This window comes from Megascapheus bottae, chromosome 16 (assembly GCF_031878675.1).
Source record: "Megascapheus bottae isolate mThoBot1 chromosome 16, mThoBot2.hap1, whole genome shotgun sequence".
Taxonomy (NCBI): Eukaryota; Metazoa; Chordata; class Mammalia; order Rodentia; family Geomyidae; genus Megascapheus; species Megascapheus bottae.
The window spans coordinates 37,593,057-37,619,395 of NC_143524.1; the positions used below are offsets into that span (position 1 = coordinate 37,593,057).

The 26,339-nt window shown below is 43.7% G+C and overlaps 1 protein-coding gene across 1 annotated transcript in view; it reads right to left on the bottom strand.

Annotated features, from left to right (window-relative positions):
- Nucleotides 1–7,662, bottom strand: part of Ctr9 (CTR9 component of Paf1/RNA polymerase II complex) — a 35,762-nt gene extending 28,100 nt beyond the window's left edge. Inside the window, exons 1-4 of the mRNA XM_090348150.1 lie at nucleotides 7,441–7,662; nucleotides 5,832–5,930; nucleotides 1,627–1,866; nucleotides 837–954 (exon numbers count right to left, since the gene is read on the bottom strand). Of these exons, the coding sequence (XP_090204276.1) occupies nucleotides 837–954; nucleotides 1,627–1,866; nucleotides 5,832–5,930; nucleotides 7,441–7,485 (502 nt within the window). The 5' untranslated portion in view covers nucleotides 7,486–7,662. The remainder of the gene's footprint in view (nucleotides 1–836; nucleotides 955–1,626; nucleotides 1,867–5,831; nucleotides 5,931–7,440) is intronic.
- Between the last annotated feature and the right edge of the window lie 18,677 nt (nucleotides 7,663–26,339).

Consider the following 26,339-nt stretch of genomic DNA (forward strand, 5'->3'; position numbering starts at 1 on the left):
CCAGTTCTGGGGCCTGAACACTCAGGGCCTGGGTATGGTCCTTGGACACTTTTAAGGCTAGTGCTCTGCCACTTGAGCCCACAGCACCACTTCCAGACTTTTCTGAGTATGTGGTACCAAGGAATTGAACCCAGGGCTTCGTGCATGCTAGGCAAGCACTCTATCACTAGGCTACACTCTCAGCCCAAGGGGTCAATCATTCTTAACTGACACATAATTACATTTCTGCAGTTGCAACAATACTCTGTGTGGTACTTTCATATATAACTCTTCATTAAATACGTGTGCTTCATATTTAATAGTTTCATTTAACTAGTTCTCTATCCAGCCTAATTATTAAGGAGCTATTACATAGATATAGTTTGGGTATATGTTAAAAAAAGATTCTTTTTTTTTTGCCAGTCCTGGGCTTGAGCTCAAGGCCTGAGCACTGTCCTTGGACTTTCTTTTTTTTTTTTTTGCCAGTCCTGGGCTTGAGCTCAGGGCCTGAGCGCTGTTCTTGGACTTTCTCAAGGCTAGAGCTCTACCACTTGAGCCTCAGCACCACTTCTGGCTTTTTTGTATATATGTGGTTCCAAGGAATCGAACCCGGGTCTTTGTGCATGCTAGGCAAGCACTTTAACCACTAGGCCAAACTCCCGGCCCTGTCCTTGGACTTTCTCAAGGCTAGAGCTCTACCACTTGAGCCTCAGCATCACTTCTGGCTTTTTTCTATGTATGTGGTACCGAGGAACCGAACCCGGGTCTTCATGCATGCTAGGCAAGCACTTTAACCACTAGGCCAAACTCCTGGCCCTAAAAAAAGATTCTTAAAATGATTTCCACAGACTACTCACCAAGAAGGGCGGGAATGTTATTTGGAGACTGGTTGAGTACAAAATGAAACTGTGCATCAGCTTGATCCATTTTGTCACCTTCAAGGAGGCAAAAGCAGGCTCTTCCCAACAAATGGTTCTGTAATGTACAGACATTATTAAGACTAGTTATATTTCACCACAAATTTGAACTATAATGAAAACCACATAGGGAGAAGGTAGAGAACATAATACAAATTCATCTACCAAGCATAATGTATGTAAGGAATCAACAAGGAATTCTTAATTATAAAAATGAGAAATGATCCTGAAATGCTAATCTGTGCCAGTAAAAAGGACAATTCAAATTCCTTAAAATATACTTGAAATTAGAGTGGAAATGTTGGAATTATGGGCTCAATATGCATTTAAGTTTTTTGTTTTTTTGTGCCAGTCCTGGGGCTTGAACTCAGGGCCTGACCACTGTCCTTGAGCTTCCTTAAGGCTAGCATTCTACTACTTGAGCCACAGCACCACTTCCAGCTTTTTCTGTGTATGTGGTACTGGGGAATTGAACCCAGGTCTTCATGCATGCGAGGCAAGCACTCTACCACTAAGAATGTTCCTGGCCCACATTTAAGTTTTATATATTAAATTTGCCCATATTATGTCAACAGTACAAGGATGGAAACAATTCTACTTTCTTCTATGATTGTATAAATCATTATTATTTTAAGAAAAATTATTTCAAAGTATTTACTGTCTATGACATACATTTTATTCATGTGCTTTCCCAGTTTTTGTCAGTTCTAAGAACTTTGACTTATTTTACCTGATCATACATAATAATCTTATCAGCCATTGTATACAACAAGGTTGCTTGAGTGATAAGATCTTTCTTGTTGTCCTTATTCTTTTCTTTCCGAGCCTGTTGTACATAATAGGCTGCCAATGTATCCAAGCAAGTCATCTGGTCTTTTTCATGGTCTCTATAGTCCAAATTGCCATCTATACGTGCTGCTTCCAACAACTTCACGAACTCCTCTGTTTTTCCTTGCTTGTAGTATTCCAGCTATAAGATAAAAGCTCATTAGACACACCAAAGCATAAGGCTATATAAACCAAATGCACATTCCAAATATTAGAAAGGGAATGGTAAACAAGCTATAGAATGTCTGTACATACTATTTTGCAATAAAAGAATGAAGTATTGATACATGCCACAACACAAATAAATCTTAACATAATTACACTGAGAAAAAGAAGCCATACTAAGAAAAGAATACACATCGTGTGACTCTATTCACATAAAACTCTAAAAAATGTACAGCAATATTTAGCAAGAAAAAAGCAAATCAGGCTGGAAGAGGGACAAAAGCAGATGGGTGGCTGTGTGGTATGGGGGTTCAGGGGTTAGAAGAATATGGTCCAGAGCTAACTTTTAGGGGAAGGGATAGATCAGTTAATCTTGAATTGGTATGGTTCCTCAGGTGTACACATGCCAAATACATAGTTTGCAATGGGTCAACTAGACAAAGGAAGCTGTTACAACAGCTCCGAATGTTGCTAATTTACTTATCTACTAATAGTTGATCTTAAACTAAAATGCTCAAACAAGCAGCATTTGAGAAAATGGTAAAGGGAGATATAAATAACTATAAATTAAAAGAAAATAACAGAGTTCTGGTTCTAAATCTATCAAAAAGTATCTTGGTCCTGTTACATAACTTCCCTGGGCATCTCTTTCATTTATAAATGAAAAAAGAATACTATCATTTATTCTCATGGTTTACATATCATGCCAAGATCTCAAATATGTTTCCCTCTCTCATCTGTATGAAGTAACTGCTAACATCCCATATTTTCAATGGAAGTAATTTGACTAAGGACATAAACTTAGCAGCTTATTTAGGATTTTAACACATCACTTCATGCCAGATTATACCCTTTCCCCTGGAACAACCTGTATTTCACAATCTTTCACTTGTTTATACTATTGAGGGTGCCATGCTACCCATTAAACATTCTAGCTTTTGGTTAAGTTTCATTAAATAAGGCTTATATACTAACAAAAAACATCCAAGTTTCCTTCTAATTAAAAAAAAAATGTGATAAGGATTAATGACTTGGTCTCCAGTGAGTAGAATGAGTAGACAAATACAGTCCTTTTGTAGGCACAACCACATGGAAAGGGAAGACAGTCTTTTCTTATTGTTTACTTTTCTTGCTATTGTTTGCTTAAACTCAGGAAGGGTCTTGAGCTACCTGGCTTCTCGCTAGGGCTTGAGGGCTAGCTTGCTCATGGATACTGGGCTATCACTTGAGTCATAACTCCAGCCCTTTTTGCGTATATTGGGCTGGGGGGAGTGCGTGGGGATGAGGAGAGGGAGGTATCCTGGGGCTTAAACTCAGTTTGAGTAAAGTCCCTGAGCTTTTTTGCTCAAGGCTAGCATTCTACCATTTGAACAACAGCTTCATTTCTGGCTTTTTGGTGGTTAACTGGAAATAAAGAGTCTCACAGACTTTCCTGCCTGGACTGGCTTTTAACCAATATCCTCAGATCTCAGCCTCCTGAATAGCTAGAATTACAAGAATGAGTCACTGGTGCCCAGTGTGCTCTGCTTTTTTCTTTTCTTTTCTTTTTTGGTTAATTGGAGATGGAATGTGGTAGGCTTTTCCGCCCAGGGATGGTTTCAACCTTGATCCTCAGATCTTAGCCTCCTGAGTGGTTAGAATTATAGGTATGAGTCACTGACATCAGGCTTGTCTGATTTTTGAAACAGTATCTTGCTATGTACCCAGTCTGAACTCAAAACTCCTGTGTGCAGGTATGATAGAAGCATATCATTAAACCAGGCTGGAAAGACACTCAAGAGGAGTCTTCTCAGAAAATAAAAGCATGAATTGACATAAGAAACTTCAACGAAGTATTTTGCTTTGTTTTCTGACCAAACAAAGAAAAGTCAATGGAACAGAGACAGCTTACAGAATGGGAAAAAATTTTGTTAGCCATTCATCATCTGACAAAGGGCTAACTTCCAGAACTATAGAGTTCAAAAACGTAAACAATAAAAGAACAAGTCATCTAATAAAAAATGGGGAAATGATCTGTATAGATAACTTCTCAAAAGAAGTAGTGTAAAGGGCCAATAAATATGTTAAAAAAAATGTTCAAGGTCTTTAGCCAAGAGGAAAATACAAAGCAATACAGATTTCATCTTATCACAATTAGAATGGCTTCTATCTGGATAAGAAAATACAAACAACAAATGTTGGTGAAGATGTGGAGAAAAAAGAAACCTTAAACATTGTTGTTAAAATGTAAATTAGAATAGCCCTTATGGAAGTCTCAGTATGGAAGTCCCCCCAGAAAACTAAAGATAGCACTGTACCACTCGGGTATATACCCAAAAAGGGGTAGGGAAGAGAAGCCAGTTGAGTGCTATAGCTCAAGATGTAATCCTAGCTACTCAGAAGGCTGAGATCTGAGGATTGGGGTTCAAAGCTACTCAGGCAGAAAAATCTGTGAGACTCTTCAATAAACAACTCAGAAAAACCCATAAGTGGTGTTGTCGCACAAGTGGTAGAGTGCTAGCCTTCAGCAAAAGAAGCTCAGGGACTGTAGCCAGGCCCTGAGTTTGAGCACTAGGACTGGCAAAATAAGAAAAACAAAAAAAAAGAAGGAAAGCCACTGGACAACAGAGAAACTGTACATACATGTTTAATGAAGCCCTATTCAGAATATTCAAGCTTTGGAATCAGCCTAGGTGTCAACCAACAAATAAATGGATAAAGAAAACGTGTAGGGGGAGGGGTGTACACACACAAACACCTAAAAAAAAAAAAACACAATGAAGTATCCTTTACCCACAATAAATAAAATCATGTTATCTGTAGGAAAACAGATGGAACTACAAGTCACTATGTTAAGTGAAATAAGTCAGATGCAGAAAGACAAATGTGTCACACCTTCTCATGTATGGAAGCCAAAATAAAAAAAAGACAACCTAAAAGCAACAGAACTACTAGGGAAAGTTAAGGAGATTGCGGGCAGTTAGGCTGCCAACAGTGAAAGGGATGGTAAATTAGGAAAAGGGTAAGAGGGTAGTTAGAAAAATGGATACCACTGACATATATCAATCTATAGAAATGTCAAAGTGAATCTCACATTAAAATGTACAATTAATTAATATGCACCAATAATTATAATTTTTTAAGGTTGTGCACTGAATATAAGCTCAATTCTAGGCCTATTTTTCTAGGCTTTCCATACAATTCAGGAGTCTGTTTCTTTTTTTCTTTTCTTTTCTTTTTTTTTTTTTGCCAGTACTGTGGGTTGAACTCCGGGCTTGGGCACTGTCCTTAGCTTTTTTTTTTTTCTTCTCAAAGCTAGTGCTCTATGACTTGAGCCACAGCACCACTTCTGGCTATTTCTCATAGTACCAAGGAATGGAACCCAGGGCTTCGTGCATACTAAGCAAGCATAATACCACAAGGCCACACTCCATATCCAGGAGTTTGTTTTTATAAAAGGGACTTCTGGCACAACTGCTTAGGAATTATGATGATGGTATTTACATTACCTACTCTCATAAGAAGGCAAAATGGTGTTTTGTAGGAGAGGGTATAGATTTTTTTAGGTTTTCTGATTGGATTATCTGAGGATTTCTAGTTATATTTACATTAGGCAAAAGACTAAACAAGACAAAAAACATAAGCCCAAAAGTATACACAATGTTTATGTAGCATATTAATGTAGCATATGTATACACAGGCCGATCCACTAAATAATCACTAATCAAAGACTCAATACAGAGTACTATTTAACTCAAATGAAAGTTGTCTTTAGTAATAATATACACTAACTTACAGGTCAGTTAGGAAAATGGCCTTATATATCTATAAATGGTAATACAATTAATTTTTATACAGATGATCTAATTGAATTATCAATATCCAAGTGAGCTATGGGTTTCTGAAGCAGAAATTATGTCTTTTCCCAGTCAACAAATATAAAATATTTGCATGGATACTGACCGCCAAGGCAATCCATATGTGCAGTTGTGTGTGTTCTTGTTTCAGAATACTGATAACTTCATCTCCCTCTGGCAACTGGTCGAAGTCAAGCTCAATGACCTAAAATGCAAAATGGGGATAAGCTTTACTCTTTTTTCCATATATTTTTTAATTGTAATTAATAGAAGGATTATATTATATTCACCAGATAGAAGGTGCATTACTTCACATAAATTGATACTTTTATTCATATTTCTTAAGCTTTAATCTTATTTTTTCTTAAGACACACTTTTTTTGTCCTTTGCTGCTTTTTTTTTTTTCCTTTTTTGGTGCCACTTCTGTGGCTTGAACTCAGGGCCTGGGCCCTGTCCCTAATGTGCTGAAGGCTAGTGCTCTACCACTCAGTTGCAGCACCACTTCCAGCTTTTTTGAGTGGTTTACTGGAAATAAGAGTCTTACGGGAGTTTTCTGTCCAGGCTGGCTTCTAACTTGGACTATGAGATCTCCGCCTCCTGAGTAGCTAGGATTACAGGAGTGAACCACCAGCACCCAGATTTTGCTGCTTTTCTTGACTATCAGTATGCATATACAGAGGTACTCATTTTCACCATGAAGAACTAATACATGTCAGTACTTTAGAAGCACAGGTCAAATAATGTACCCTATTAGTAAACTAAAAGCAGAAAGGAGAAAATCCTGCCAGTTGTCTCCTACCACTAGTCCTATAAAGCTCTACAAAAGCTTTTTTGCTTACCCCCCAAAATCAAATGACAAAATCTTGCTTAACCAGCAGTTCTGGTTAAGAGCCCTAAAGACAGATGCCCTAGGTCTTTGAGAAACTCAATCCTAGAAGCCATGCAAAGCCGAATGCCAACTGTACACGTCAATCATGGGCATGATTTGTGTCAGGGGAACTCCTGAATTGTGGGCACACACACACAATTTGAAAATATTCTGGAAATCAGATAAAGGTAATAGTGAGCCTTGTGAACAGACTACAAAGACCACTGGACTTTCTAAGTGAATTACATTATAGCATTACGTCTCAAATGAGCAAGAGTCTGAAATATGAGAGGATACTAAACATCAAGGCTGAGAGCGCTATTCAGACAAGGCCACCCCAGAATGAGGCGCTGGCGCTATACTAAGAGGGGGCTAATACTACACGCGTGCTAATCGCAGTCTTCGACTCCCATCTCGCTGATGAAGCTTTACGATGACGGGGTCGAATGTCCCAGGCGGAGGGAGAGGGCGATCTCCCGGGAAAGGACGTGGACCCCGGGGGGCATCAGCGCCCACCTCCGCTCTCACCCTCTGGTGCCCGTGGACTAGGAGCCGGCGGCGTACTGTCAAACACGAGCAGCGTGGGGGGCCCTGGAGAGACCACCGGCGTTGGGGGGTGGGGTTGGGGGAGGGGGTAAGACACTTGGAAGAACTTCCCCGCCGACCTGCACGCGGCGGCAGGACCCGGGGTTCCCGGCCCCAGAGGGCGCGGGGGCCCAGGGGTCAGCGGTTCGGTTCGGAGCATCGCCCAGGGGTTCCGCTCGGGGGTCCCCGGGGGAGAACGGTCTGAGGGGCTCGGGGTCGTCCAAGTTCAAGACCTTCCCCCCCCCCACGCCCGACACACACCTCGTCAGTGTCCCGGAGGGGAATCTCGATGGAGCCCCGCGACATGGTGAGACCGGAGGACCAGCGGGCGCCTCGCCCCGCTCCTCTGCAGTCTAGAGTCCTCGCCTCTGGCTCGCCCGGAGGTCAGGCGCCGCTCAGGATCCAGCCGCGACCGCCGCCCCGCGGCGCCGCCGGAGCTCGGGCTTCTCCTTCCAGTCAGCCGCTAAAACAACGAACGAGCGGACGGCGACCGGCCACTTCCGGGGCCCCGCCCCCTCTACCCCGGAAGCAGTGCTCACGGGAGGGCGTGTCCAACGCGAGCCCCGCCTCTACCTCCGGCGTTTCCCTCTTTGGAACGACTGCTTTGGGGGCCGCAGAGCGTAGGATGCAGGTGGCGGGAGAACGTTTGGGACTTAATAGTGTAGAAGAAGCATCCTAGAGTAGTCTCGGACTCCAAAGCGGAGCTCGGGAGGCGTAACTTCTCCGCCCTTCGGTGGGCGGGGCCTCCGACGACGTGGCCGCGGGGGGCGGGGCCTAGGACGCTCGGGCCTCTGTCTGTGGGCGGGGCCGGGCCAGCCTGGTTGGCTTCTGGAGCGGGAAGCGGATAATCCGGTTCTGTCATTTTTTTTGTTGTTGTTGTTTTTAAATTTGGTAAAGGTGGTGGGCAGAGGGGTTACAGTTACGGAAGTCAAGAAGTGAGAACATTTCATTTTCAACGGTGTCACCCGTCCGTCATTTTCTCCCAGTTTTTCCACTTGGCACCCAATCCTTGATGCGAATCGTGCCGCTGATGACTTTAAATCGCATTGCGGAGAAATCCGTGTTCATTGTGTTAAGGCCCCAATCTTTTTTTTTTTTTTTAAATATACTTATTTTGAAGCACATAAAAAATCGGCTAGATTTGTGGTTTAATTCAATTGTGGAATTACACCTAGTCAATGTTTTGATTAAATTCTAAAATTCGATTAATTTTTAATCAATGACTTGGTTAAATTGTGGAGGAGCATGCTTAAATTATATTATCAGTGTCTTTTTTTTTTTTTACCAAATCAGGGAAGAATCTCATTAAACTTAAATTTTATTTTCCAATTGTTAGCTGCATTTTTTTTTTTTGAATGCCTATTACTTCCCAACGCACCCAGACCACTCTCATCACTTGTCTGGTTTACTGTGATACTGTGCTAGCGTCTGTATTTACCCAAATCACTGCCCAACTACCGCCCCAAGCACCAATCCAACTTCAACCATGTTGCAGACTGGTGATTAACTGGAGATAAGAGTCTCACTGACTTTCTTGCCTGGGCTGGTTTTGAACATCCATCCTCAGATCTCAGCCTCCAGAGTAGCTAGGATTACAGGCATGAGCCACCGTGCAGCCCAGTCTAAACACATTTCTTTTTGGACAGTGTTAACCTTCTCTTTCCTCCCATTCCTACCCACAGCTGTATAGTTTATTTTCAATATAGCCTCTAGTGGGTACCACTAGTGGGTACATTTGTTTACCCTTTGTCTCTCTATTTCTGTGTCCCCTTTACCCACCCAAAGACAGATTAATGAACAAACAAGGCAGAAAGGAAGAAAAAAAGACAACCTCTTGTTTCCATTTCTTGAAATTGATTTCAATATATATTATTGTATGTGATAAAAAACGTAGGTACTGTACCTTTGTACTCCTTCCCTAAGAGTATCCTTTTTCAGTTCATTGTGTGTGAATGTCCTGTATAATGTATCATATCCTGGGATATTTTCAATTCCACATGCATCATTTGTCCCTCTGAGCTTGGCTTACCTCAACGCAATTTGTTCTAGGGCCATCCATTTCCCTGCAAATGACATACTATTTTTCTAATGGCTGTGTAGAATTCCATTGTGTATAGGTATGCATTTTTTAATTCACTCATCTATTTTAGGACATCTGGGATGATTCCATAACTTGGCTATTGTGAATAGTGCAATAACAAACATGGAAGTACAAGTGTCTTTTTGATATCCTGGCTTGTAATGTTCTGGGTAGATGCCCAGGAGAGGTATGGCTGGGTCATAGGGAAGATCTGTGTTTACTTTTCTGAGGCTCTTCCAGACTGCCATCTAGAGTGGTTGTAGTAGTTTACATTGCCACCAACAGTGCACTAGGGTTCCTTTTCCCCCCACATCTCCACCAACATTGGTTGTTTGAATTCATAATATTGGCCATACTAACTGGAATAAGATGGAATCTCAGAGCTGTTTTGATCTGAATTTCCTTTATGGCTAAGATGTTGAGCATTTCCTCAGATGTTTCTTTGTCATTCTTCACCTCTTCTGAAAAGTCTCTCAGATCTTTTGCCCATTTAGTGATGGGCTTATAAGCTTCAGGAGGAGTTAGTTTCTTGAGCTCCTTTTGTGTTTTGGTTTTTATTGATTCTTAATCCACTTTTTTTAATAACCATACCACCATGTTCTGGGACTTGATAGAGAAGAGGGAAAATTATTTAGCTGATTGTATGCTTAAAGAAGTATGATTTGAGAAATTCTTTCCCAGTGCTCCTATCCACTTATCCCCATAATTTGTATGGAAAATCAACTCTGCTTGTAGTTTGTGGCTGGTGAAATGAATGGTTTCAACAGGGTGCATAACTTACCTAGTTGATGGGTGTGTTTGTCTGAGTAGGTCTCCAAGGCAGATCACAGCTGTGCACCTACTCCAGAGGGTGGGCAGGCAGCTCTGTTTACAGAGGGGAAAAAGACGTTGGATCAAAATGTCAGCACTATTTTTCATTTGAGATCCTTTTGTTTTGTCAGGAAAAAAATCTTTTCCAATAGAAACAGCATTTTAAACTCACTTTAATTTAGGATGGGATAAGGAAGAGGTTTTCAAGCTTCAGAAACAGAGCTGCCCCTTGAACAGCACTTCTGAAGCTTTCTAGTATCTGGATTTGGTGGTTAATGGTGATTAATGAGAGATAAGAATCCCGCATACTTTCCTGCCCAGGCTGGCTTCTAACATCTATATTCAGATCTCAGCCTCCTCTGGAGCTAGGATTACTGGTGTGAGCTACCTGTGTTGGCTCTCACTGCCTCTTACTAAGAGCAGGCAATAACTATGCCTCCCTTGTATCCCACCTAGCACTGGAACACTTTTGCCAGCTGGATAATTTTATTTAAAAGTCTCTATTTAAATTTTTATTTCTTTAATTACACCTGTTTGAAGTAGAAAATCTTTACAGTCTTTCATATTTTTTAAAAATGGAACATTCTGTCCTGGGTACATTTTCTATTGAGTTCTTTTTTTGTGTGTGCTTATTTATGCCAATTCTATTTAAGTTAAGGAAAAGGACTGTTTGAGAAATATGCTTTCAGTATGTTTTCATTTTTTTTTTTGCCAGTCCTGGGCTTGAGCTAAGGGCCTGAGCACTGTCCTTGGACTTTCTCAAGGCTAGAGCTCTACCACTTGAGCCTCAGCACCATTTCTGGCTTTTTTCTATGTAGGTGGTACACGAGGAATCGAACCCGGGTCTTCATGCATGCTAGGCAAGCACTTTAACCACTAGGCCAAACTCCCGGCCCCTGTTTTCATTATTTTTGAAGTTAGGGTTTTATATCATTTTTCCTTTTGTATTCAGGTTTAGATTACTATTTATATGAATTTATGAAGACTTTTTTATTTTTATTTTTTGTTGGTCATGGGGCTTGAACATAGGACCTGGGTACTATCTCTGAGCTTTTTTATTTTTTTTGCTTGAGGCTAGCTCTCTGTTACTTTGAGCCACAGTGTCACTTCCAGTTTTCTGGTGGTTAATTGGAGAAAAGAGTCTCAGACTTTCCTGCCCTGACTGGCTTCGGCAAGACCCCCAGTATTTGTCTTTTATGAAGGCTTTTCACTGTCAAAACCCTGTACCATTCTTAGATGTTACGAAGTTAATCCATATTTTAAGATATTTTATGATTTATAGTTTACGTTTATTAATCTAGAATGGTTATAGGTAGTTGTAAGGAATGAGCTAGGAACTCAGAATTGTTATCTCAATAGGTACTAATTGGCACTTGCAGCACTATTTATATTGTTATTGACTTGTTTTGAACAATAAAATACTTGCTTATTTTTTTTTGTAATAGTCAAATTACTAGGGTTGGAACTAGAAGCCTCATGTTTGCTAGGCAGGTAGTCTACCACTTGTGACAGTCCACCAGCTCTACTGTTTATTTACTACACTTTCTTAGGTGATTTGAAGCCCTATCTTGATAATACATTGAATTTGAAGTGCATTTGAATCTGTTTCTAAATTTTCTTTGGTTCTGTGTCTTTGTTTCATCAAACATCCTTATTGATTCTGTTTTGGCATTGGAATAACTTGGGCCGGGGTGGGCAGGGAAGGCAGAGGAGGCCTCGCTGGCCGGGTGAGCTGAGGTTGACATCTGGAGATGGTCAGGAACAGCTTAAGTAGAGGAAGAGCAGGTGTGAAGTCTAGGAGGAAGAAAGCAGCTTGGCCTGTCTGCGGGAACCACAGAGACCAGTGTGGTGAATGTGGAACAGGGGCTGCATTTTGTAGGACCCCATTGAGTCTAGTTGGTCCCAGTTTCCTAGAGTATAGCAATGTCACTGTGAGTGAGGAGTTCAGTTCAGAGTTGCCTGTGTTCTCTGATGATGCTGATTAGCTTGGCATGGGCAGGAGAGCAGAGAAAGAATGGACAGTTGAGAGGCACTGGCTTGAGGAACTGGCTCAAATGCTATGGAGTTCAAATCCCAGTACTACCAAGGCAAAGGAAGATACACTCTGGCTTGGGTACAGTGGCTTATGTATATAATTCCAAGTAATGAGGAGGCAGAGATGGGGGAGAGGGATCATGGGTTTTAACCAGCCTCAGCAAAAAGTTGGAAAGACTCCCATCTCAACCAAAAAAGCTGGGCATGAAGATTCATACCGATGATCCCAGCTACACAGTTTGTCGTCCAGACTGGCTTGGGCAAAACTAAAAAGACACCTAAAACAAAGACACCTAAACACAAAACAAAAAAATCGAAGTAAAAAGGAATGGGTGTTGTATGGCTCTACTGGTAGAATACCTGTCTAGAAAATGAGGGGCCCTGAGTTCAAAGCCCAATACCACCAAAGAGGGGGAAAATAAGAGACATTTTGGAAGTAGAATCTAAAGGTTTGTTGATAACTCACATATAAGGTGAGAACTAGGATGGAATCATTGCTAATTCCCAGCAGGCCTTATCATTTTGTACCTTTTTGGACCACTTGCATTTATCTATCTTATGAACACATTTTAAAATTTTATTTTTAAAGAATCTTTTTGGGGGGGTCACAGGACTTGAACTCAGCCTGGGCACTGTCCCTGAGCTCTTCAGCTCAAGGCTACCACCCTACCCTTGAGCCAAGCCCCACTTCCCATTTTCTAGAGGTTAATTGGAGATAAGAATCGCAGGTCCTTTTGTGCCCAGGTTGGCTTTGAACCTGGATCCTCAGATCTCAGTCTCCTGAGTAGCTTGGATTATAGGAGTGAGCCACCACATCTGGCTAATTTTATTTTTTATTTTTTAAAATCTTTATTGAGGCCCGGGAGTTTGGCCTAGCGGTTAAAGTGCTTGCCTAGCATGCACAAAGACCCGGGTTCGATTCCTCGGTATCCCACATACACAACCAAGCCGGAAGTGGCAGAGACGAGACTGCGACGGCGACAGAGAGCGAAAGAGCTGAGCTGAAGTGAACAGAGCCCAACCGAGTGGTGGCCGGAGCGAGCGGGGCCGGAGCGAGCAGGACCGGAGCGTGCGGGAGCGAGCCGAGCCAGAGCCAGCGAGGCCGGAGCGAGCGGGGCCGGAGCAAGCCAGGGCCGGAGCGAGCGGGGCCAGGAGCAGGGCCGGGCCGGAGCAAGCGGGGCCAAGAGCAAGCTGGAGCGAGCCGGGCGGAAGCAAGCGGGGCCAGAGCAAGCGGGCCGGAGCGAGCGGGGCCGGAGCGAGCGGGGCCGGAGCGAGCGGGGCCGGAGCGAGCCGGGCCGGAGCTAGAAAGGGGGGCCTAGCCGGGCCAGAGCGAGCAGGGCCGGAGCGAGCGGGGCCAGAAAGAGAAAGGGGCCAAAAAAAAAAAAATCTTTATTGAAAAGGCTATGCGCAAAGGTGTTGCAGTTATATGACTAAGGTAAAGAGTATATGCATATATTTTCCTCCCACTAGTCCCAGGGCTTGACCTCAGGGCCTGGGCACTGAGGTCCTTGGACACTTTTTGCTAAAGGGTAGCACTCTGCCACTTGAGCCACAGTGCCATTTCCAGCCTTTTCTGTGCATATGGTACTGAGGAATCAAACCCAGGGCTTTGTGCATGCTAGGCAAGCACTCTACCCCTAGGCCACACTTCCAGCCCCTATGCATACATTTTTAAATGGCAGTGTTTGGGAGAGAGTTGAAAGGTTTAAGAACAAACCGTATTGAGGCTTATTTGTAGTTTCAACAAGGGGAACCATTTATTGAGATGGGGAAGACTTTGAGGAAAAACAGAATCAGGAATGAAGGTGCACGGTGGGGTTCAATTAGCAGGTTGGAAGAGATGGAGAAGAAAAATAGAAGGGATGACATTAATTAAGATACCCACAACTAACATGTTGAATTAAAACCAAAAAGGTTGGAAGGCCTGAGCAAGCCCCAAGCATCTAGAAATCGATTTCATATGTGGGTCTGGAGCCAGGAGGATGAGATTCAGGTAGAAACAGCAGCCACAGAGGGATGTTCTTTAGAATCATAACAATGAGTGGAGTGATGGAGAGGGAAGAGAGTGTGGACAGAGCAGAACAGATAGTCAGGAGGAATCCTGGAGAATGCCTCCACCAGAGAAGACTGCAAGGAAAGGAGCCAACCAGAGGCACAGGGGGCAGGCAGGATGGAACTATTTCCAAATCCCACTCTCCAGCTCTTCTTCCATGGACTCCATTGCTCCTTGAGGACAAAATAGGTGTCTTTTTTCCATTCTCTGAACAGCCCTGCCCTCGTCTGCTGGGCTGCTTCAGCTTTTCTGCCTCCCAGCCTCAATCACCTCCTTTGGTGAGTCTCTTGGCTTTTCTCTGTGAAAGCACCAACCTAAACCCTTTGTCCTTTGGGTGTGTTTCATAGTTATTCTCACATTGCCTCTTCTCCAGGCAGTGGCCCTGTGAACATTCCACATCAGCATCTTATTTATTCCTTTGTCGTGACTCATCACTATAAGTTTATTCAAAGCAGAAAGTTCCATACAGCAGGACTGTCTCTTTTTTAATTCTCCTTTGTAACTCTAGTTCCCACATAGCATCAACAAACAGTGGATATACAATAAACATGACTCATGAATAATGTCTTTTTAACTCTGTCTCTCCCTTAAAAAAAAAAGGCAACTGAGGACAGAAGACTCAGGAGTAGGAAACTGTTCACAGGTTCCAATGTAGTGAGTAGGGGTGGGTAGGTGTGTTCCAGCTGCTAGACCTAAAGGAAAGTGTTGGCTGGCTAAGAGCTCCCCTTCCCTCCCAGTGGTAGGGAGGCCCAGGCTGTGCAGGCAGGTCCCAGCAGAGGGCAGCAGAGGGCCACTGGGACTGGGATAATCCAGTTAGTGAGCAATTTGACTTTGAGATGGCGTGGGCCATCTTTGCAGGACTCTAAAGTGAGTTGAAGGAGGACCTGAGCAATCTTCCCATTTCATTTAGATGTGCTGATTCCTGCCATGTAGAGTACAGGGCCAGTGTAGCCTGTTGCTGTGGCCCTTGATGGAAATTCCTCCAAGGAGACAGGAGATGACCAACACATGGTGATCATTGGATGGAATCTTAAGTAAAAATGGGATTTTTTATTTTTTTACTTTAGCTGCAAGGAGAAAAAGCTCCTGAAGACTGCTCTGCAAACTAAGTGGCACCAACAGGCAGGTAGCTGGGAAGGCTCAAGGGCAGATACCACTATGGAGGACATACATGAGCAAACTTAATGTTCTTGTGTTCCCTGGATTTGTCTTCTCTGTTCTCCTTCCTTGTTAATAAAGTTATCTTTAAAAATTTTTCCAATATGGAGGGAAATGGGGACAAAATATAAGAAGGGGTATCAATAAAAAATGAAAAATAAAAAAATTCCAATATGTGTTCTTAGGAAAGGGATTTTGCATTTATGTACCAGGGCCAGAGATAAGCACAGCACCTCCTGGAAGATAGCAAGGAGGCAGCACCAGAGATTAGAGAGAACCCCAGGTAGAAACCGCAGACCAGACATACAGTAATAAGAAACCACACTTACATAGAGTTGTACACAATGTAAATGCACCTCAGTAGACACATCTCACACAGAAGTTTATATAGATACATGATCCACATAACATCCACATAGCACACACCTTATCCACCTCAACCACTGATATATTGTATATTAACACTGACATACGATGCAATCATTGTGCAGCTACATTCACACCCACCAGTGATTTTTGTAGTATAGAAACTATTTTTTTCCCTCCAGTGGCCATTCTAGATCCCTCCCTCTGCATTATGACATTGTGGATAGCCACAAGGTGGTTTAAGCCTAGGATCAAATCAATGCTTTGCTTTGTTTCAAGAGTAGCCTCTCATCAGTCTAAAACTAAGCCCATCAACATCATCCCATCCCTTTGACATGCTTCTATTTTAGGAGTGGGCATACCCTGTTCTGTTAGGCATGAATGAGGAAACGTGCAGCCCAGGAAGCCATCAGTCTTGCTATCTAAACAAAGACCGCTTCAGAAAAGGCTGATGGGGTATAGTCAAGTGAGAGAATTACAGACAGAATTGCCACCCCTGAACTTTGGGAGTCCTTAAGTAGCCTGTGCTAGAGCCCAAACTAGCTCTGGACTTCAGGTTCTGTCAACCAACAAATAGTTCTGATTGCTTAAGGCACTTGAGTTGGGGTTTCTGTTTCTTATGTCCATACAGCTCAAAGGGAACCAAGAGCTCCTAAAACTCAGAGAGTAAGATCTGGGAAGCTGTGGCTATCTCTCCCTCTTTTCTTTTCTTTTTTCTTTTTTTTCTTTTTTCTTTTTGGTGGGTCATGGGGCTTGAACTCGGCTTGGGCGCTGTCTCTGAGCTCTTCAGCTGAAGGCTACTGCCTACCCTTGAGTCAAGCCCCACTTCCCATTTTCTAGAGGTTAATTAGAGATATGAGTCTCAGGTCCTTTTATGCCTGGGCTGGCTTTGAACCTTGATCCTCAGATATCAGCCATCTGAGTAGCTAGGATTACAGGTGTGAGCCACTGCTCCCAGCCCTCTCCCTCTTTTGGCCTCTTGGTTTGAAATGTGAGGTACCTGGTGCAGTTTTTGATGCTTTATACATACAAGAAAAGAATAAATAGTGTTTAAAACCAAGACTAATTGAAGCCTCTTTGTCTAATAAGTAACTTTATTTAAATCTTTGGAGGAGTGAATCTCTAAAGGGATCTTCTTCTTCTTCTTCTTCTTCTTCTTCTTCTTCTCCTTCTCCTTCTCCTTCTTCCTCTTCCTCCTCCTCCTCCTCCTCCTCCTCCTCCTCCTCTTCCTCCTCCTCCTCCTCGTCCTCCTCGCTTGGGCTTTCTCAAGGCTAGCACTCTACCCTTAAACCACAGCAACACCTTCAGCTTTTTCTGTGTATGTGGTGCCTAGGAATTGAACCCAGGGCTTTGTGGATGCTAGGGAGCACTCTACCATTAGGCCACACTCCCAGCCTAAAGGGGTCTTCTTAGTGCAGAGGCTGAGATAACATTCAAGCTAATGGCTCTGAATTACATAGGACAGAAGACCTTGACTGGTATCACACACACACACACACACACACACACACACACACACACACACACACACACAAGGGATTATACTAAGTATGTCTACCTGAAGACTAGATCATCAGAGACCATTTCAAAATGACTACCATGTGAAGGGAGCAGAGTGGGAATGTGGGATTTACTTTGGCCCAAGCTTATGTCTAAGCCTAGTACGTTCTCACAATAGACCTGGGAATATGTGTTCTTGGGAAAGGGATTTTGCATTTATGTACCAGGGCCAGAGATACGCACAGCGCCTCCTAGGAGACAGCAAGGAGGCAGCACCAGAGATTTGAGAGAACCCCAGGTAGAAACCGCAGACCGGACATACAGTAATAAGAAACCACATTTACATAGAGTTGTACACAATGTAAATGCACCTCAGCAGACACATCTCACACAGAAGTTCATATAGATACATGATCCACACATATCTTGCTCACTAAAGACCATGAAGGATGGTTTCTGAGCCATCTGGGTCATTGGAAGACCCTCATTAATCGAAGGAAGACAATTCAGAGTGCTGTGAAAGTTGCAAGTGTAGCCCTGGAGTTGGGACTCAGAGATTAGTGAAGTGTGTAGCATGGCAGGTCACTGAGAGACAAGCAGACTTCAAAGCCTGTGCATTGAGAAGGTCAGCAATCTGTGACTGCTGATGGGATCAGCTGTGAGGTTGCCATGTCCCCGGGGCTGGGCATGAATGGATGAAGCACTTGCACCCTGTTGAGCTGGAATTGTTGGTGATGTTGGGGGACAATAATGAAAGGCTTCTAGAGGTTTTGAGAAGCATCCGAGGTGCTTCCAGAGGCTAGTTATGGGCAGGTCAGCTTGTCAGAGCAGCCTCAGTAGAAGTAGCAGATGAGGCAGGTCCTGAGATGGTGGGGATGTGAAGAGAGGAGGAGCTGTGAGGGAGGGAGGATGTCAGTGTGGAGACATGAAGAACCCATGGACTGGCTGGAAGATGAAGCTATGTCTAGCCTGCATGGTCAGTGGAGGACAGTTCTCTCTATTGTCCTAGAATATCTGACTTGACCTGACCTAACTTGGGGCAAAAATACCTCAGCCCTTGTAAGCCGTAGAGTGCATGCCTGTGGGTAATAACTAGCTGAAGTGTGTTATAGGAGTTAAAGAAGTAGTAGATACAAGTCAGTAATTATATAGTAGTTGCCCAATAAAAATAAGCTGTCTTCCTTTGATCCGTTTCCTTCCTCTTCCCATTCAAAAGGACATGGTATGGCTTCTACAAACAGAATAAATTGATAGGCTTCGCGTCATCTGCTTCCTGGAAACTAAAGACGACATTTCCTAGATTTTCATGTGGCCACACCTCCAGAGGCACAATGGAGGATGTGGGCAGCAGAGGCCATGTTTGTGTTCTTGCTCCTTCTGCTGTCCTGGAAGCGGAGGACTGACTGCCTTTTCTCTGGGAACACCAGACTCCTGTCACTGGCCTTGTAGGGACTGGGAAGAAATGTCCATCTTGCTGGGGGGGGGGGGGTCTTTTGGTAGAAACGGCGTTGGCTCTGGAAAAGGCTGCTTCCTGGCCAGAGGCAACCCTGGAGCTGTCTTGGTGGCTCAGGTCTCCTTTGGGGAGCCTTGCTGGAAAGCTCAACCTAAATCCCTTCTCATAGTTCTCTAAGACACTTAATACCTTGTTGTAAATCCACACTTGGTGAATATAGCCAGGATGGATTTCTTTTTTTCTCTTCAACTAACCAGTCCAAGTGGGGCAGAGAGACTTTTCTTTTAAATTTCATTTTTTATTTATTTATTTTTTATTGTTGGAACCCTCACAGAAAACTTGGAAGAATGCCTGGTCATAATTTGCTAAGTGCCTGGTCGTGCCCTCACCCCCAGGCCTGAACAGCAGCTCACACAAATTCTTTCAGAATATTTACTGTAGCTCCTGAGAAAAAAGAGGAACAGAGACAAAAATATAGAGGCGGGGGCGGGAGTTTGACCAAGTGGTAGAGTGCTTGCACAAAGACCCGGGTTCAATTCCTCGGTACTACATACATAGAAAATGCCGGAAATGAGGCTGTGGCTCAAGTAGTAGAGCAGTAGCATTCAGGGAAACCCAAGGACAACAGTGCTCAGGACCTGAGTTCAAGCCCTAGGACTGGTAAATATCTCTGTCTGTCTGTCTATCTATCTATCTATCTATCTATCTATCTATCTATCTATCTATCTATCAAGAGAAGAATCAGGAGGATCCAAATGGCAGAAGGTCAGATACCCTTGCCCCATACTTTCCACTGTGTAAATGGATTACATGATTGACTTCTTTTATTTACTCACTGAATGGATGTATGAGAGGAAGCCATAGTTTAAGGAGGTAGAAGGGCTTGGAGACCACATGGTCTCCCAGAGAGCCAGCAGAAATCCTGGCCTAGATGTTGAGTTCTTCGGTCCCTCAGATTCAGAAGTTCAAGGCCATCTCATCTCATTGGGAGTCAAGGACAGGGTCCTTACTAGAGTTCTTAGTAAAACACAAATGGAATTTAGGACCAGTTCACTGCTTCATTCTTTACCTTTATAACTTCATTCTGTCTCCCTAACTCTCAGACTATCCTTGTGCTATGGAGCTTGAAGCAATGGTCCCCCTTTCACGTGTGTGTTTATGTGTGTGTGTGTGTGTGTGTGTGTGTGTGTGTGTGCGTGTGTGTGTGTGCCAGTCCAGGGGCTTGAATTCAGGGCCTGGGTACTGTCCCTGAGCTTTTGTGCTAAAGGCTAATACTTTACCATTTGAACCATACCTTCACTTCTGGCTTTTTGGTGGTTCATTGGAGATAAGAATCTCATAGACTTTGCTGCTGGGTTGACTTCAAACCGTGATTCTCAGATCTCAGCCTCCTGACTAGGTAGGGTTACAGGTAGGAGCTTCCAGCACCTAGCTCCCTGCTTACCTTTTACTTGGTGTCCTTGTCATTCACCTTTGCTACAAGACAGTTGGCCCTTCCAGGGCGGGGTGGGGGAGTGGTAGAGGCCTGGGGTTGATTCATCTTTCAGTTTCTCAAATTATTACTTGCAAGTGTTGTGTGTTATAGGTACCATCAAGCAGGATTTTTTTGATATAGGGGACTGGGAAGACTACCCAGAACTGTAATCATGTCCTTGAAGGAGTTCAGGACCTAGAACATATTTAGAATCTGCACAGAGGGAGAGCAAGGAAAGGGGTGACAGTGTCCAGAAGGAAATGTACTCTTTGTCTGACTTATATAACGGTAACCCTTCTGTTTTTAGCATTTTCAAATAACAAAAAAAGAATCTGTATAAAGGGACTTTGTTGCTTTACTTACATACCAAAAGAAGAATCATCTTTCCAAAGTGAAATCCACTTCTTCCTCATGTCAGACTTACATGGAGGCTGTATACTTACAGTGATGTCCAGCTTATAGGCTGTGCAGGAAACCTAGAATGGGTGTCTGGTTTTAAGATGTATTCATCAAGGGTCATCCAAACAGTGCATGTCTATAGTTCCTTTCCCAGAACATTCTGCCCCACACTGGTTAACTGGCCAAATTGATCCAGCTTGCTGTCTCTTACACTGTAAATATCTATCAAATGAAAGTAGGGGCTACAGGCTCCTGAATGTGTCCAGTGTGCTTGTGTATAACAAGGGAGAGAGCATCACATAGCTGGCATGTGGTGTTGATGCATTGGAGATTGAAGACACAAGCCATAAACCCTATCCATGTCTCTCTGCCCATTCTAACTCATACATTTTGGCCCAGAAACCACAGATAAATACCGGTCATGGAAAGCTGGGTCTCTGACAACTGCTGAGTTTGTGAACTTTCTCATGTTCCCCTATTTTTCTCTTCAACAAATCCAGCAACACTTTCATTTGGCTGACAGCTTTGCTGATGGGTATGTGGATGGGGTCAGTGGAGACTAGGGAGAGCCAGATGAATTTTTGTTGGCATTTGATGTTTGTTTTTAACTTGAAGCAATTGGTTGAGTAAGTGGAATTCTTAGTTGTGGATCTGAGGCTCCAACTTTCCAGTGCTTTCCAAGATCACCTACAGATGGTTTCAGTGGGGTAGCTCCTTCCCACTGAAGGCAAAGAAAGAGTTTCAGAGGACTAATGGGAGGGAGGAATTCACCAGAAAAGCTATCTGTTGGCCCCGAGTCTCCCTATTCTTCTCTCAGCTGGGTTCTGGGAGGCTGGAGATTTTTATACTCTCAGGTATCATTTTGCATAATTGCCATCATGGAGCCATACCTCCACAATCTCCTCAAACCAGGACATCCAGTATTCCTCTGTACATCACAAAAAACAGTGCTTAGATGCGGGGCCACTGCAACTTGAGCTGCAGAAAAAGCAAATATTTCCATGGCAGAGCTTTCAAGCAGGAACAGCATGAGAGATGGGCTTGGCTCTTACCTGGTTTTGTTTTAGCCCAGATTGCTGGTGGAACCAAAATCCCATGCAAGGGGCTGCCTGCTGAGTACCTGGAAAATGTAATTTTATCTTATCAGTTTCTGCAGCATAGGAAAGTACACTAGAGGAGGTTGGAATGGGTCTTGAACATGTTCCAGCTTACCTAATACACTCATACTCCTATTCCAAGGCCCCTAGGGAATGCACCTCCTCCCTCCCTGATCTCCATCCTATCTCCCCCTCCACATACACCCAGTCCTCCTCCTATAGATAATTCTCTTTTTTGAGATCCCCAGTTTAATATAGCCCAGGAAAACATGTATATTTTTAAAAAATTTTTGGCCAGTCATGGGGCTTGCATTCAGGGCCTGAGCACTGTCCTTGGGGGCTTTCTCAAGGTTAGTGCTCTACCACTTGAGCCACAGCACTACTTCTGGCTTTTTCTATATATGTGGTACTGAGGAATCGAACCTGGGTCTTTGTGCATGCTAGGCAAGCACTCTACCACTAAGCCAAATTCCCCCAGCCCAAATTGAGAGAGAGTTTCTTAAAGGCAGAAATTTGTATATAATTCATTTCTATGCCTTTAGCACCTAGTACAAGACCTGATAGGTAATAACTGAGGGGGTTTTAAACTATGCCCACAGATTCTTTGCTACCAGCTGGGTGTGGGTGGCTCATGCCTGCTAACCTAGCTACTCAGAGGCTGAGATCTGAGGATCAAGGTTCAAAGTCAGCCTGAGCAGGAAAGTCTATGAGACTCATCTCCAAGTAACCACTAGGAAAAAAACCCCCCAAAAACCAAAAAAAACCCCAAACAAATCACAGAAGTGATACTGTGGTAAAGCAGTAGCCTTGAACAGAAGAGGTCAGGGATAGCACCTAGGCCTTAAGTTCAAGCCCCACAACTGATCCTTCTCCCATCCTCACCCCCCAAAAAGGTAGCTAGTTCCTCTCTTTTCTGGTTTGTACTGGGACTATTGATTTTCTTCTAATGAATGGCCTGGGAGAGAAGTAACATGGGATATCTGAGAAGGTGTCACAAAAGGTACAACTGGATTTCTCTTGAATCTCTCCTCTGGAGAAAGCCTCCGTCATGCTGTGAGGATATTTAAGGCAAACAGTCCTGTGGAGATGCCCAAGTGGTCAGAGATGTGGCCTCTTGCCTGCAATCAGTACCTATCCTGAGGCTTGGTGGAGGAAAGGAGAGGTGAGGACAGGGAGAACTGGGGTTAGGCCTTCGCCTGTTCTCACTCAAGGTCACTGGTTATGGTTAGGTGAGGGAGGCCATTATCACTTCTCCTGCTCAGTGGTCAGTGAACCCAGAGTCTGAGAAAAGGGAGCCATGGAAGATCAGTCTTTCAATGGACCACCAGGGTACTGTCTATAGAAAAGAAGCTTGGAAAGGCCACATCAAACATAATGACGGGTCACTGCCCAGCAGTAATGTAGGAACATTGAATGTAATTGCACTAAATATCTCTTCCAGCAATGCTCCCTTTGCATCTACAGACAGTTGAGGGAGAGTGAATAAACACCTAGCCTCCAGCAGATTAGCTGTAGGTTAACCTGTCCTTCTCTGTAGAGGTGGGCCCTTGCCATTTCTTGGCCAGCTTTGCCAACTTGAAATCCAAGATCTTTTTTAAAATTGTATAATTAATTTATTTTCACTGAAAAAAAAATTCCAGCCTGGGCTACAGGAAGAGTTCTGCCTGCACTACTTTGTAAGATTCTGTTTCAAGAAAACAAAAGAACCTTATCTAAACAATACTGGTTTTGTTGTTTCTTTAGCACACATTAATGGTAGAAGGGAGTTTTGTTGTCAAATAGCACTGTTATGGAGAATAAAAAAGGAAATGCAGTCATAATAGTCAAGGTACATATGTAAAAATGGAAACTGGTAACTTGAGGGGGTAGGTAAGGTTGGGAGAGATGGGAGAGAAGGATGGAAGGGGTGACAAGATGCATTGTTTTCATAAACTGACATGTTGAAGTGAAACCCCTTTGCACAACTAATTTTAAAAAAAGGAGGGGGGGAACCAGGCTCACACCTGATATCCTAGCAATTTGGGAGGCTGAGATCTGAGAATTACAGTTCCAAGCCAGCCTGGAAGAAAAGGCTGTGAGATTCTCATCTCCCATTAACCACCAGAAAACTTGAAGTGGAGCTGTGGCTTAAAGTGGTAGAGTGCTATCCTTGAGTAAAAGATCCTAGGGACAGTGTCTAGGCCCTGAGTTCGAGCCCCACAACCAGCCAAAAACAAACAAACAAAAAAAAAAAAACAAAAAAATGCTCATGCCTGTAATCCTAGTTACTCAGGAGGCTGAGATCTGAGGATCCTGGTTCAAAGACAGCTTGGTACTAAAGTCCATGAGACTCTCATCCCTAATTAACCTGCTAGAAAACCGGAAGTGGTGCTGTGGCTCAAGGGGTAGGGCTATAGCCTTGAACTGAAGAGTTCAGGGACAACACACACACACACACACACACACACACACACACACACACACAAAATGTAAGTGTAAATGGTCCCTTAATCTCTTTTTTCCTTTATAGGTAACAGCTGTGACTGGCCAAACCTTGTGAATATGCAAGAATTCTGTTTACTGACCTGCAACCTAGTGGGGTTTTGTCTTGCATTTGACAAAAATAGAAAATAAAATTCAGGCACCTTTTTTCACATCAGTCCATATAGACCTAGTTCCTTCCCTATTTGCTGTGTTTCCCCTGTCTCCAAGGGAAGGAAGAAATGTGTGTGGAATGACCTGCTTTGCTTTCCATGGAATGGAGGCTCTGCAGCTGAGCCTATGAAGAGCTGAGGGAGGAACCATGGGGAGATGTGTGTTCAAGCCAGGCACAGCTGGTGTGGAAAGAGAACAGGGGAAGTAAGAGGTTTCTGACAAGATGGAATAGGAGTGTTCTGTTAGGGACCCTCCTCCACAACCCCATGTCCTCCGCAAGCTCATCATGTCAATGGAGGGTTTCCTTAGAATGACATCAACAAGATGTGATGGCTGGTGGAGGGATGGGGATTTCTCTGTGGCTCTTGAGACATGTTAAGTTGTTCTCCTAAAGAGCTGTAAGAAATATGCCTTTAGTTTCCCTGCGTGGGGAGTTGGAAAGAAATTCCCAGTTTCAGACGTGCATGTAAGCCAGGCATTGTTGGCTCATGCCTGCAATCCTAGCTACTCAACAGGCCAAGATCTGATGGCTAAGATGGAGTTTTGAAGCCAGCCCAAGCAGTAAAGTTTGAAAGATTCTTATCTCCAATTAACCAGCAAAAAGCCAGAAGTGGAGGCATAGTTCCAGTGATAGTGTGTCAATGTTGAGTGAAAAAGTGAAGGGACAATTCAAGGCCCTGAGTTTAAGACTCAGGAGTAGTGTGTGTGTGAGTGCAAGTACGCACACACACACGAATGTGCATTTCTAGAAACTGAGAATTCAGATAATCTGCCTGAAGTCTGTAGATCAATTCTCAGACAGGGAAGTTTGTATTGTGCCAGTTTGTGTGTGTAGTTCTGAGGCCAAAGAGGCTGAGCTAGCTTTAGCTCCACCTTACCTCATGGGTCCATAGAACTACCAAGCTTGAAGGTCAGACTTGTGGACAGGGAGTGGCCATAACACCAGTGAAGCCCCACTACGACTGTGGAATCTGTGCCCTATTCTCCATGCCCACACTACTGTCAGTGTTCCTAATTGGCTAGGGAACGCTTTTGCCTGAGTCCAGAAGCTTCCTTAGAATCATATCTCATTAAAAGCAGGCATACATACTTGAGAAAAACATGGTATGTTGGAAAGCTGGGTGAGCAGTGTTCAGAGGAGAAGAAAGTCCTTTATGAGCAGCTTCCTGCGGGTGGCCTCACCCCCATCTGGTGATCCTGTAAACCGGTATCTGAGACACTCAGACACATGAGGAGTCAATAGCAGCTAGAAGATAATGACTGGAACTCTTGGAAAGTTGCTGGAGATATGCGCAGGGCCTGTTGGTGTGCTATCTGGCAGGAAGTCAAGACCCAGAATAGAGAAGAAATTTTTTTTTGCCAGTCCAGGGGACTGAACTCAGGGCCTGAGCACTGTCCTTGGGCTTTCCTCAAGGCTAGTGATCTACCACTTGAGCCACAGCACCACTTCTGGCTTTTCTATGTATGTGGTACTGAGGAATTGAGCCCAGGTCTTCATGCATGCTAGGCAAGCACTCCACACTAGGCCAAACTCCTGGCCTAGAAGGGGGCATGCTTTGTCTAAAAGTAGCTAAAAGCCTTCACTGATCGTTGAATTTGAACCAAGGATCCCATGCATTAAGAAGTCACCTGTAGGCTCTGTTCCTGCATTAGGATCAGCTACCTTTCCTTCGTTTGTGAAAGGAAGTTACGCAAGAAGCTTCTTTTCTTCCGTATCCTGTTCCACCATGATCGTGGTGGAATTAGCTTCTGTCTCCGGCTCCTTCTTACCTTGGGACAGCATCTCTACCCCTCCCCCAACCTCGTGGCCAATGCTGAGATAATTTTGACTTTGAATGGCAGGTTCCTTGGTTCCTGTGGACTCCAGATTCTGCATTCTGCCTCTCTGTTTAACACTATTCAACCTCATACTTCTCATCTGTTTCTGGCTTGCCCTAGATTCTCCTAGCTTCTCTTCCCTCCCAGTGCTACATTCTTTCTCTTGACCTGCACAATCTATGAATACTGCTTCACCATCTTGTCTCTGGTGGCCTGCTGACCACTCCAGCCTCTGTGTGGCCCTCTAGGACCTGTTACATATTATCTGTCCTGGATGGCATGAG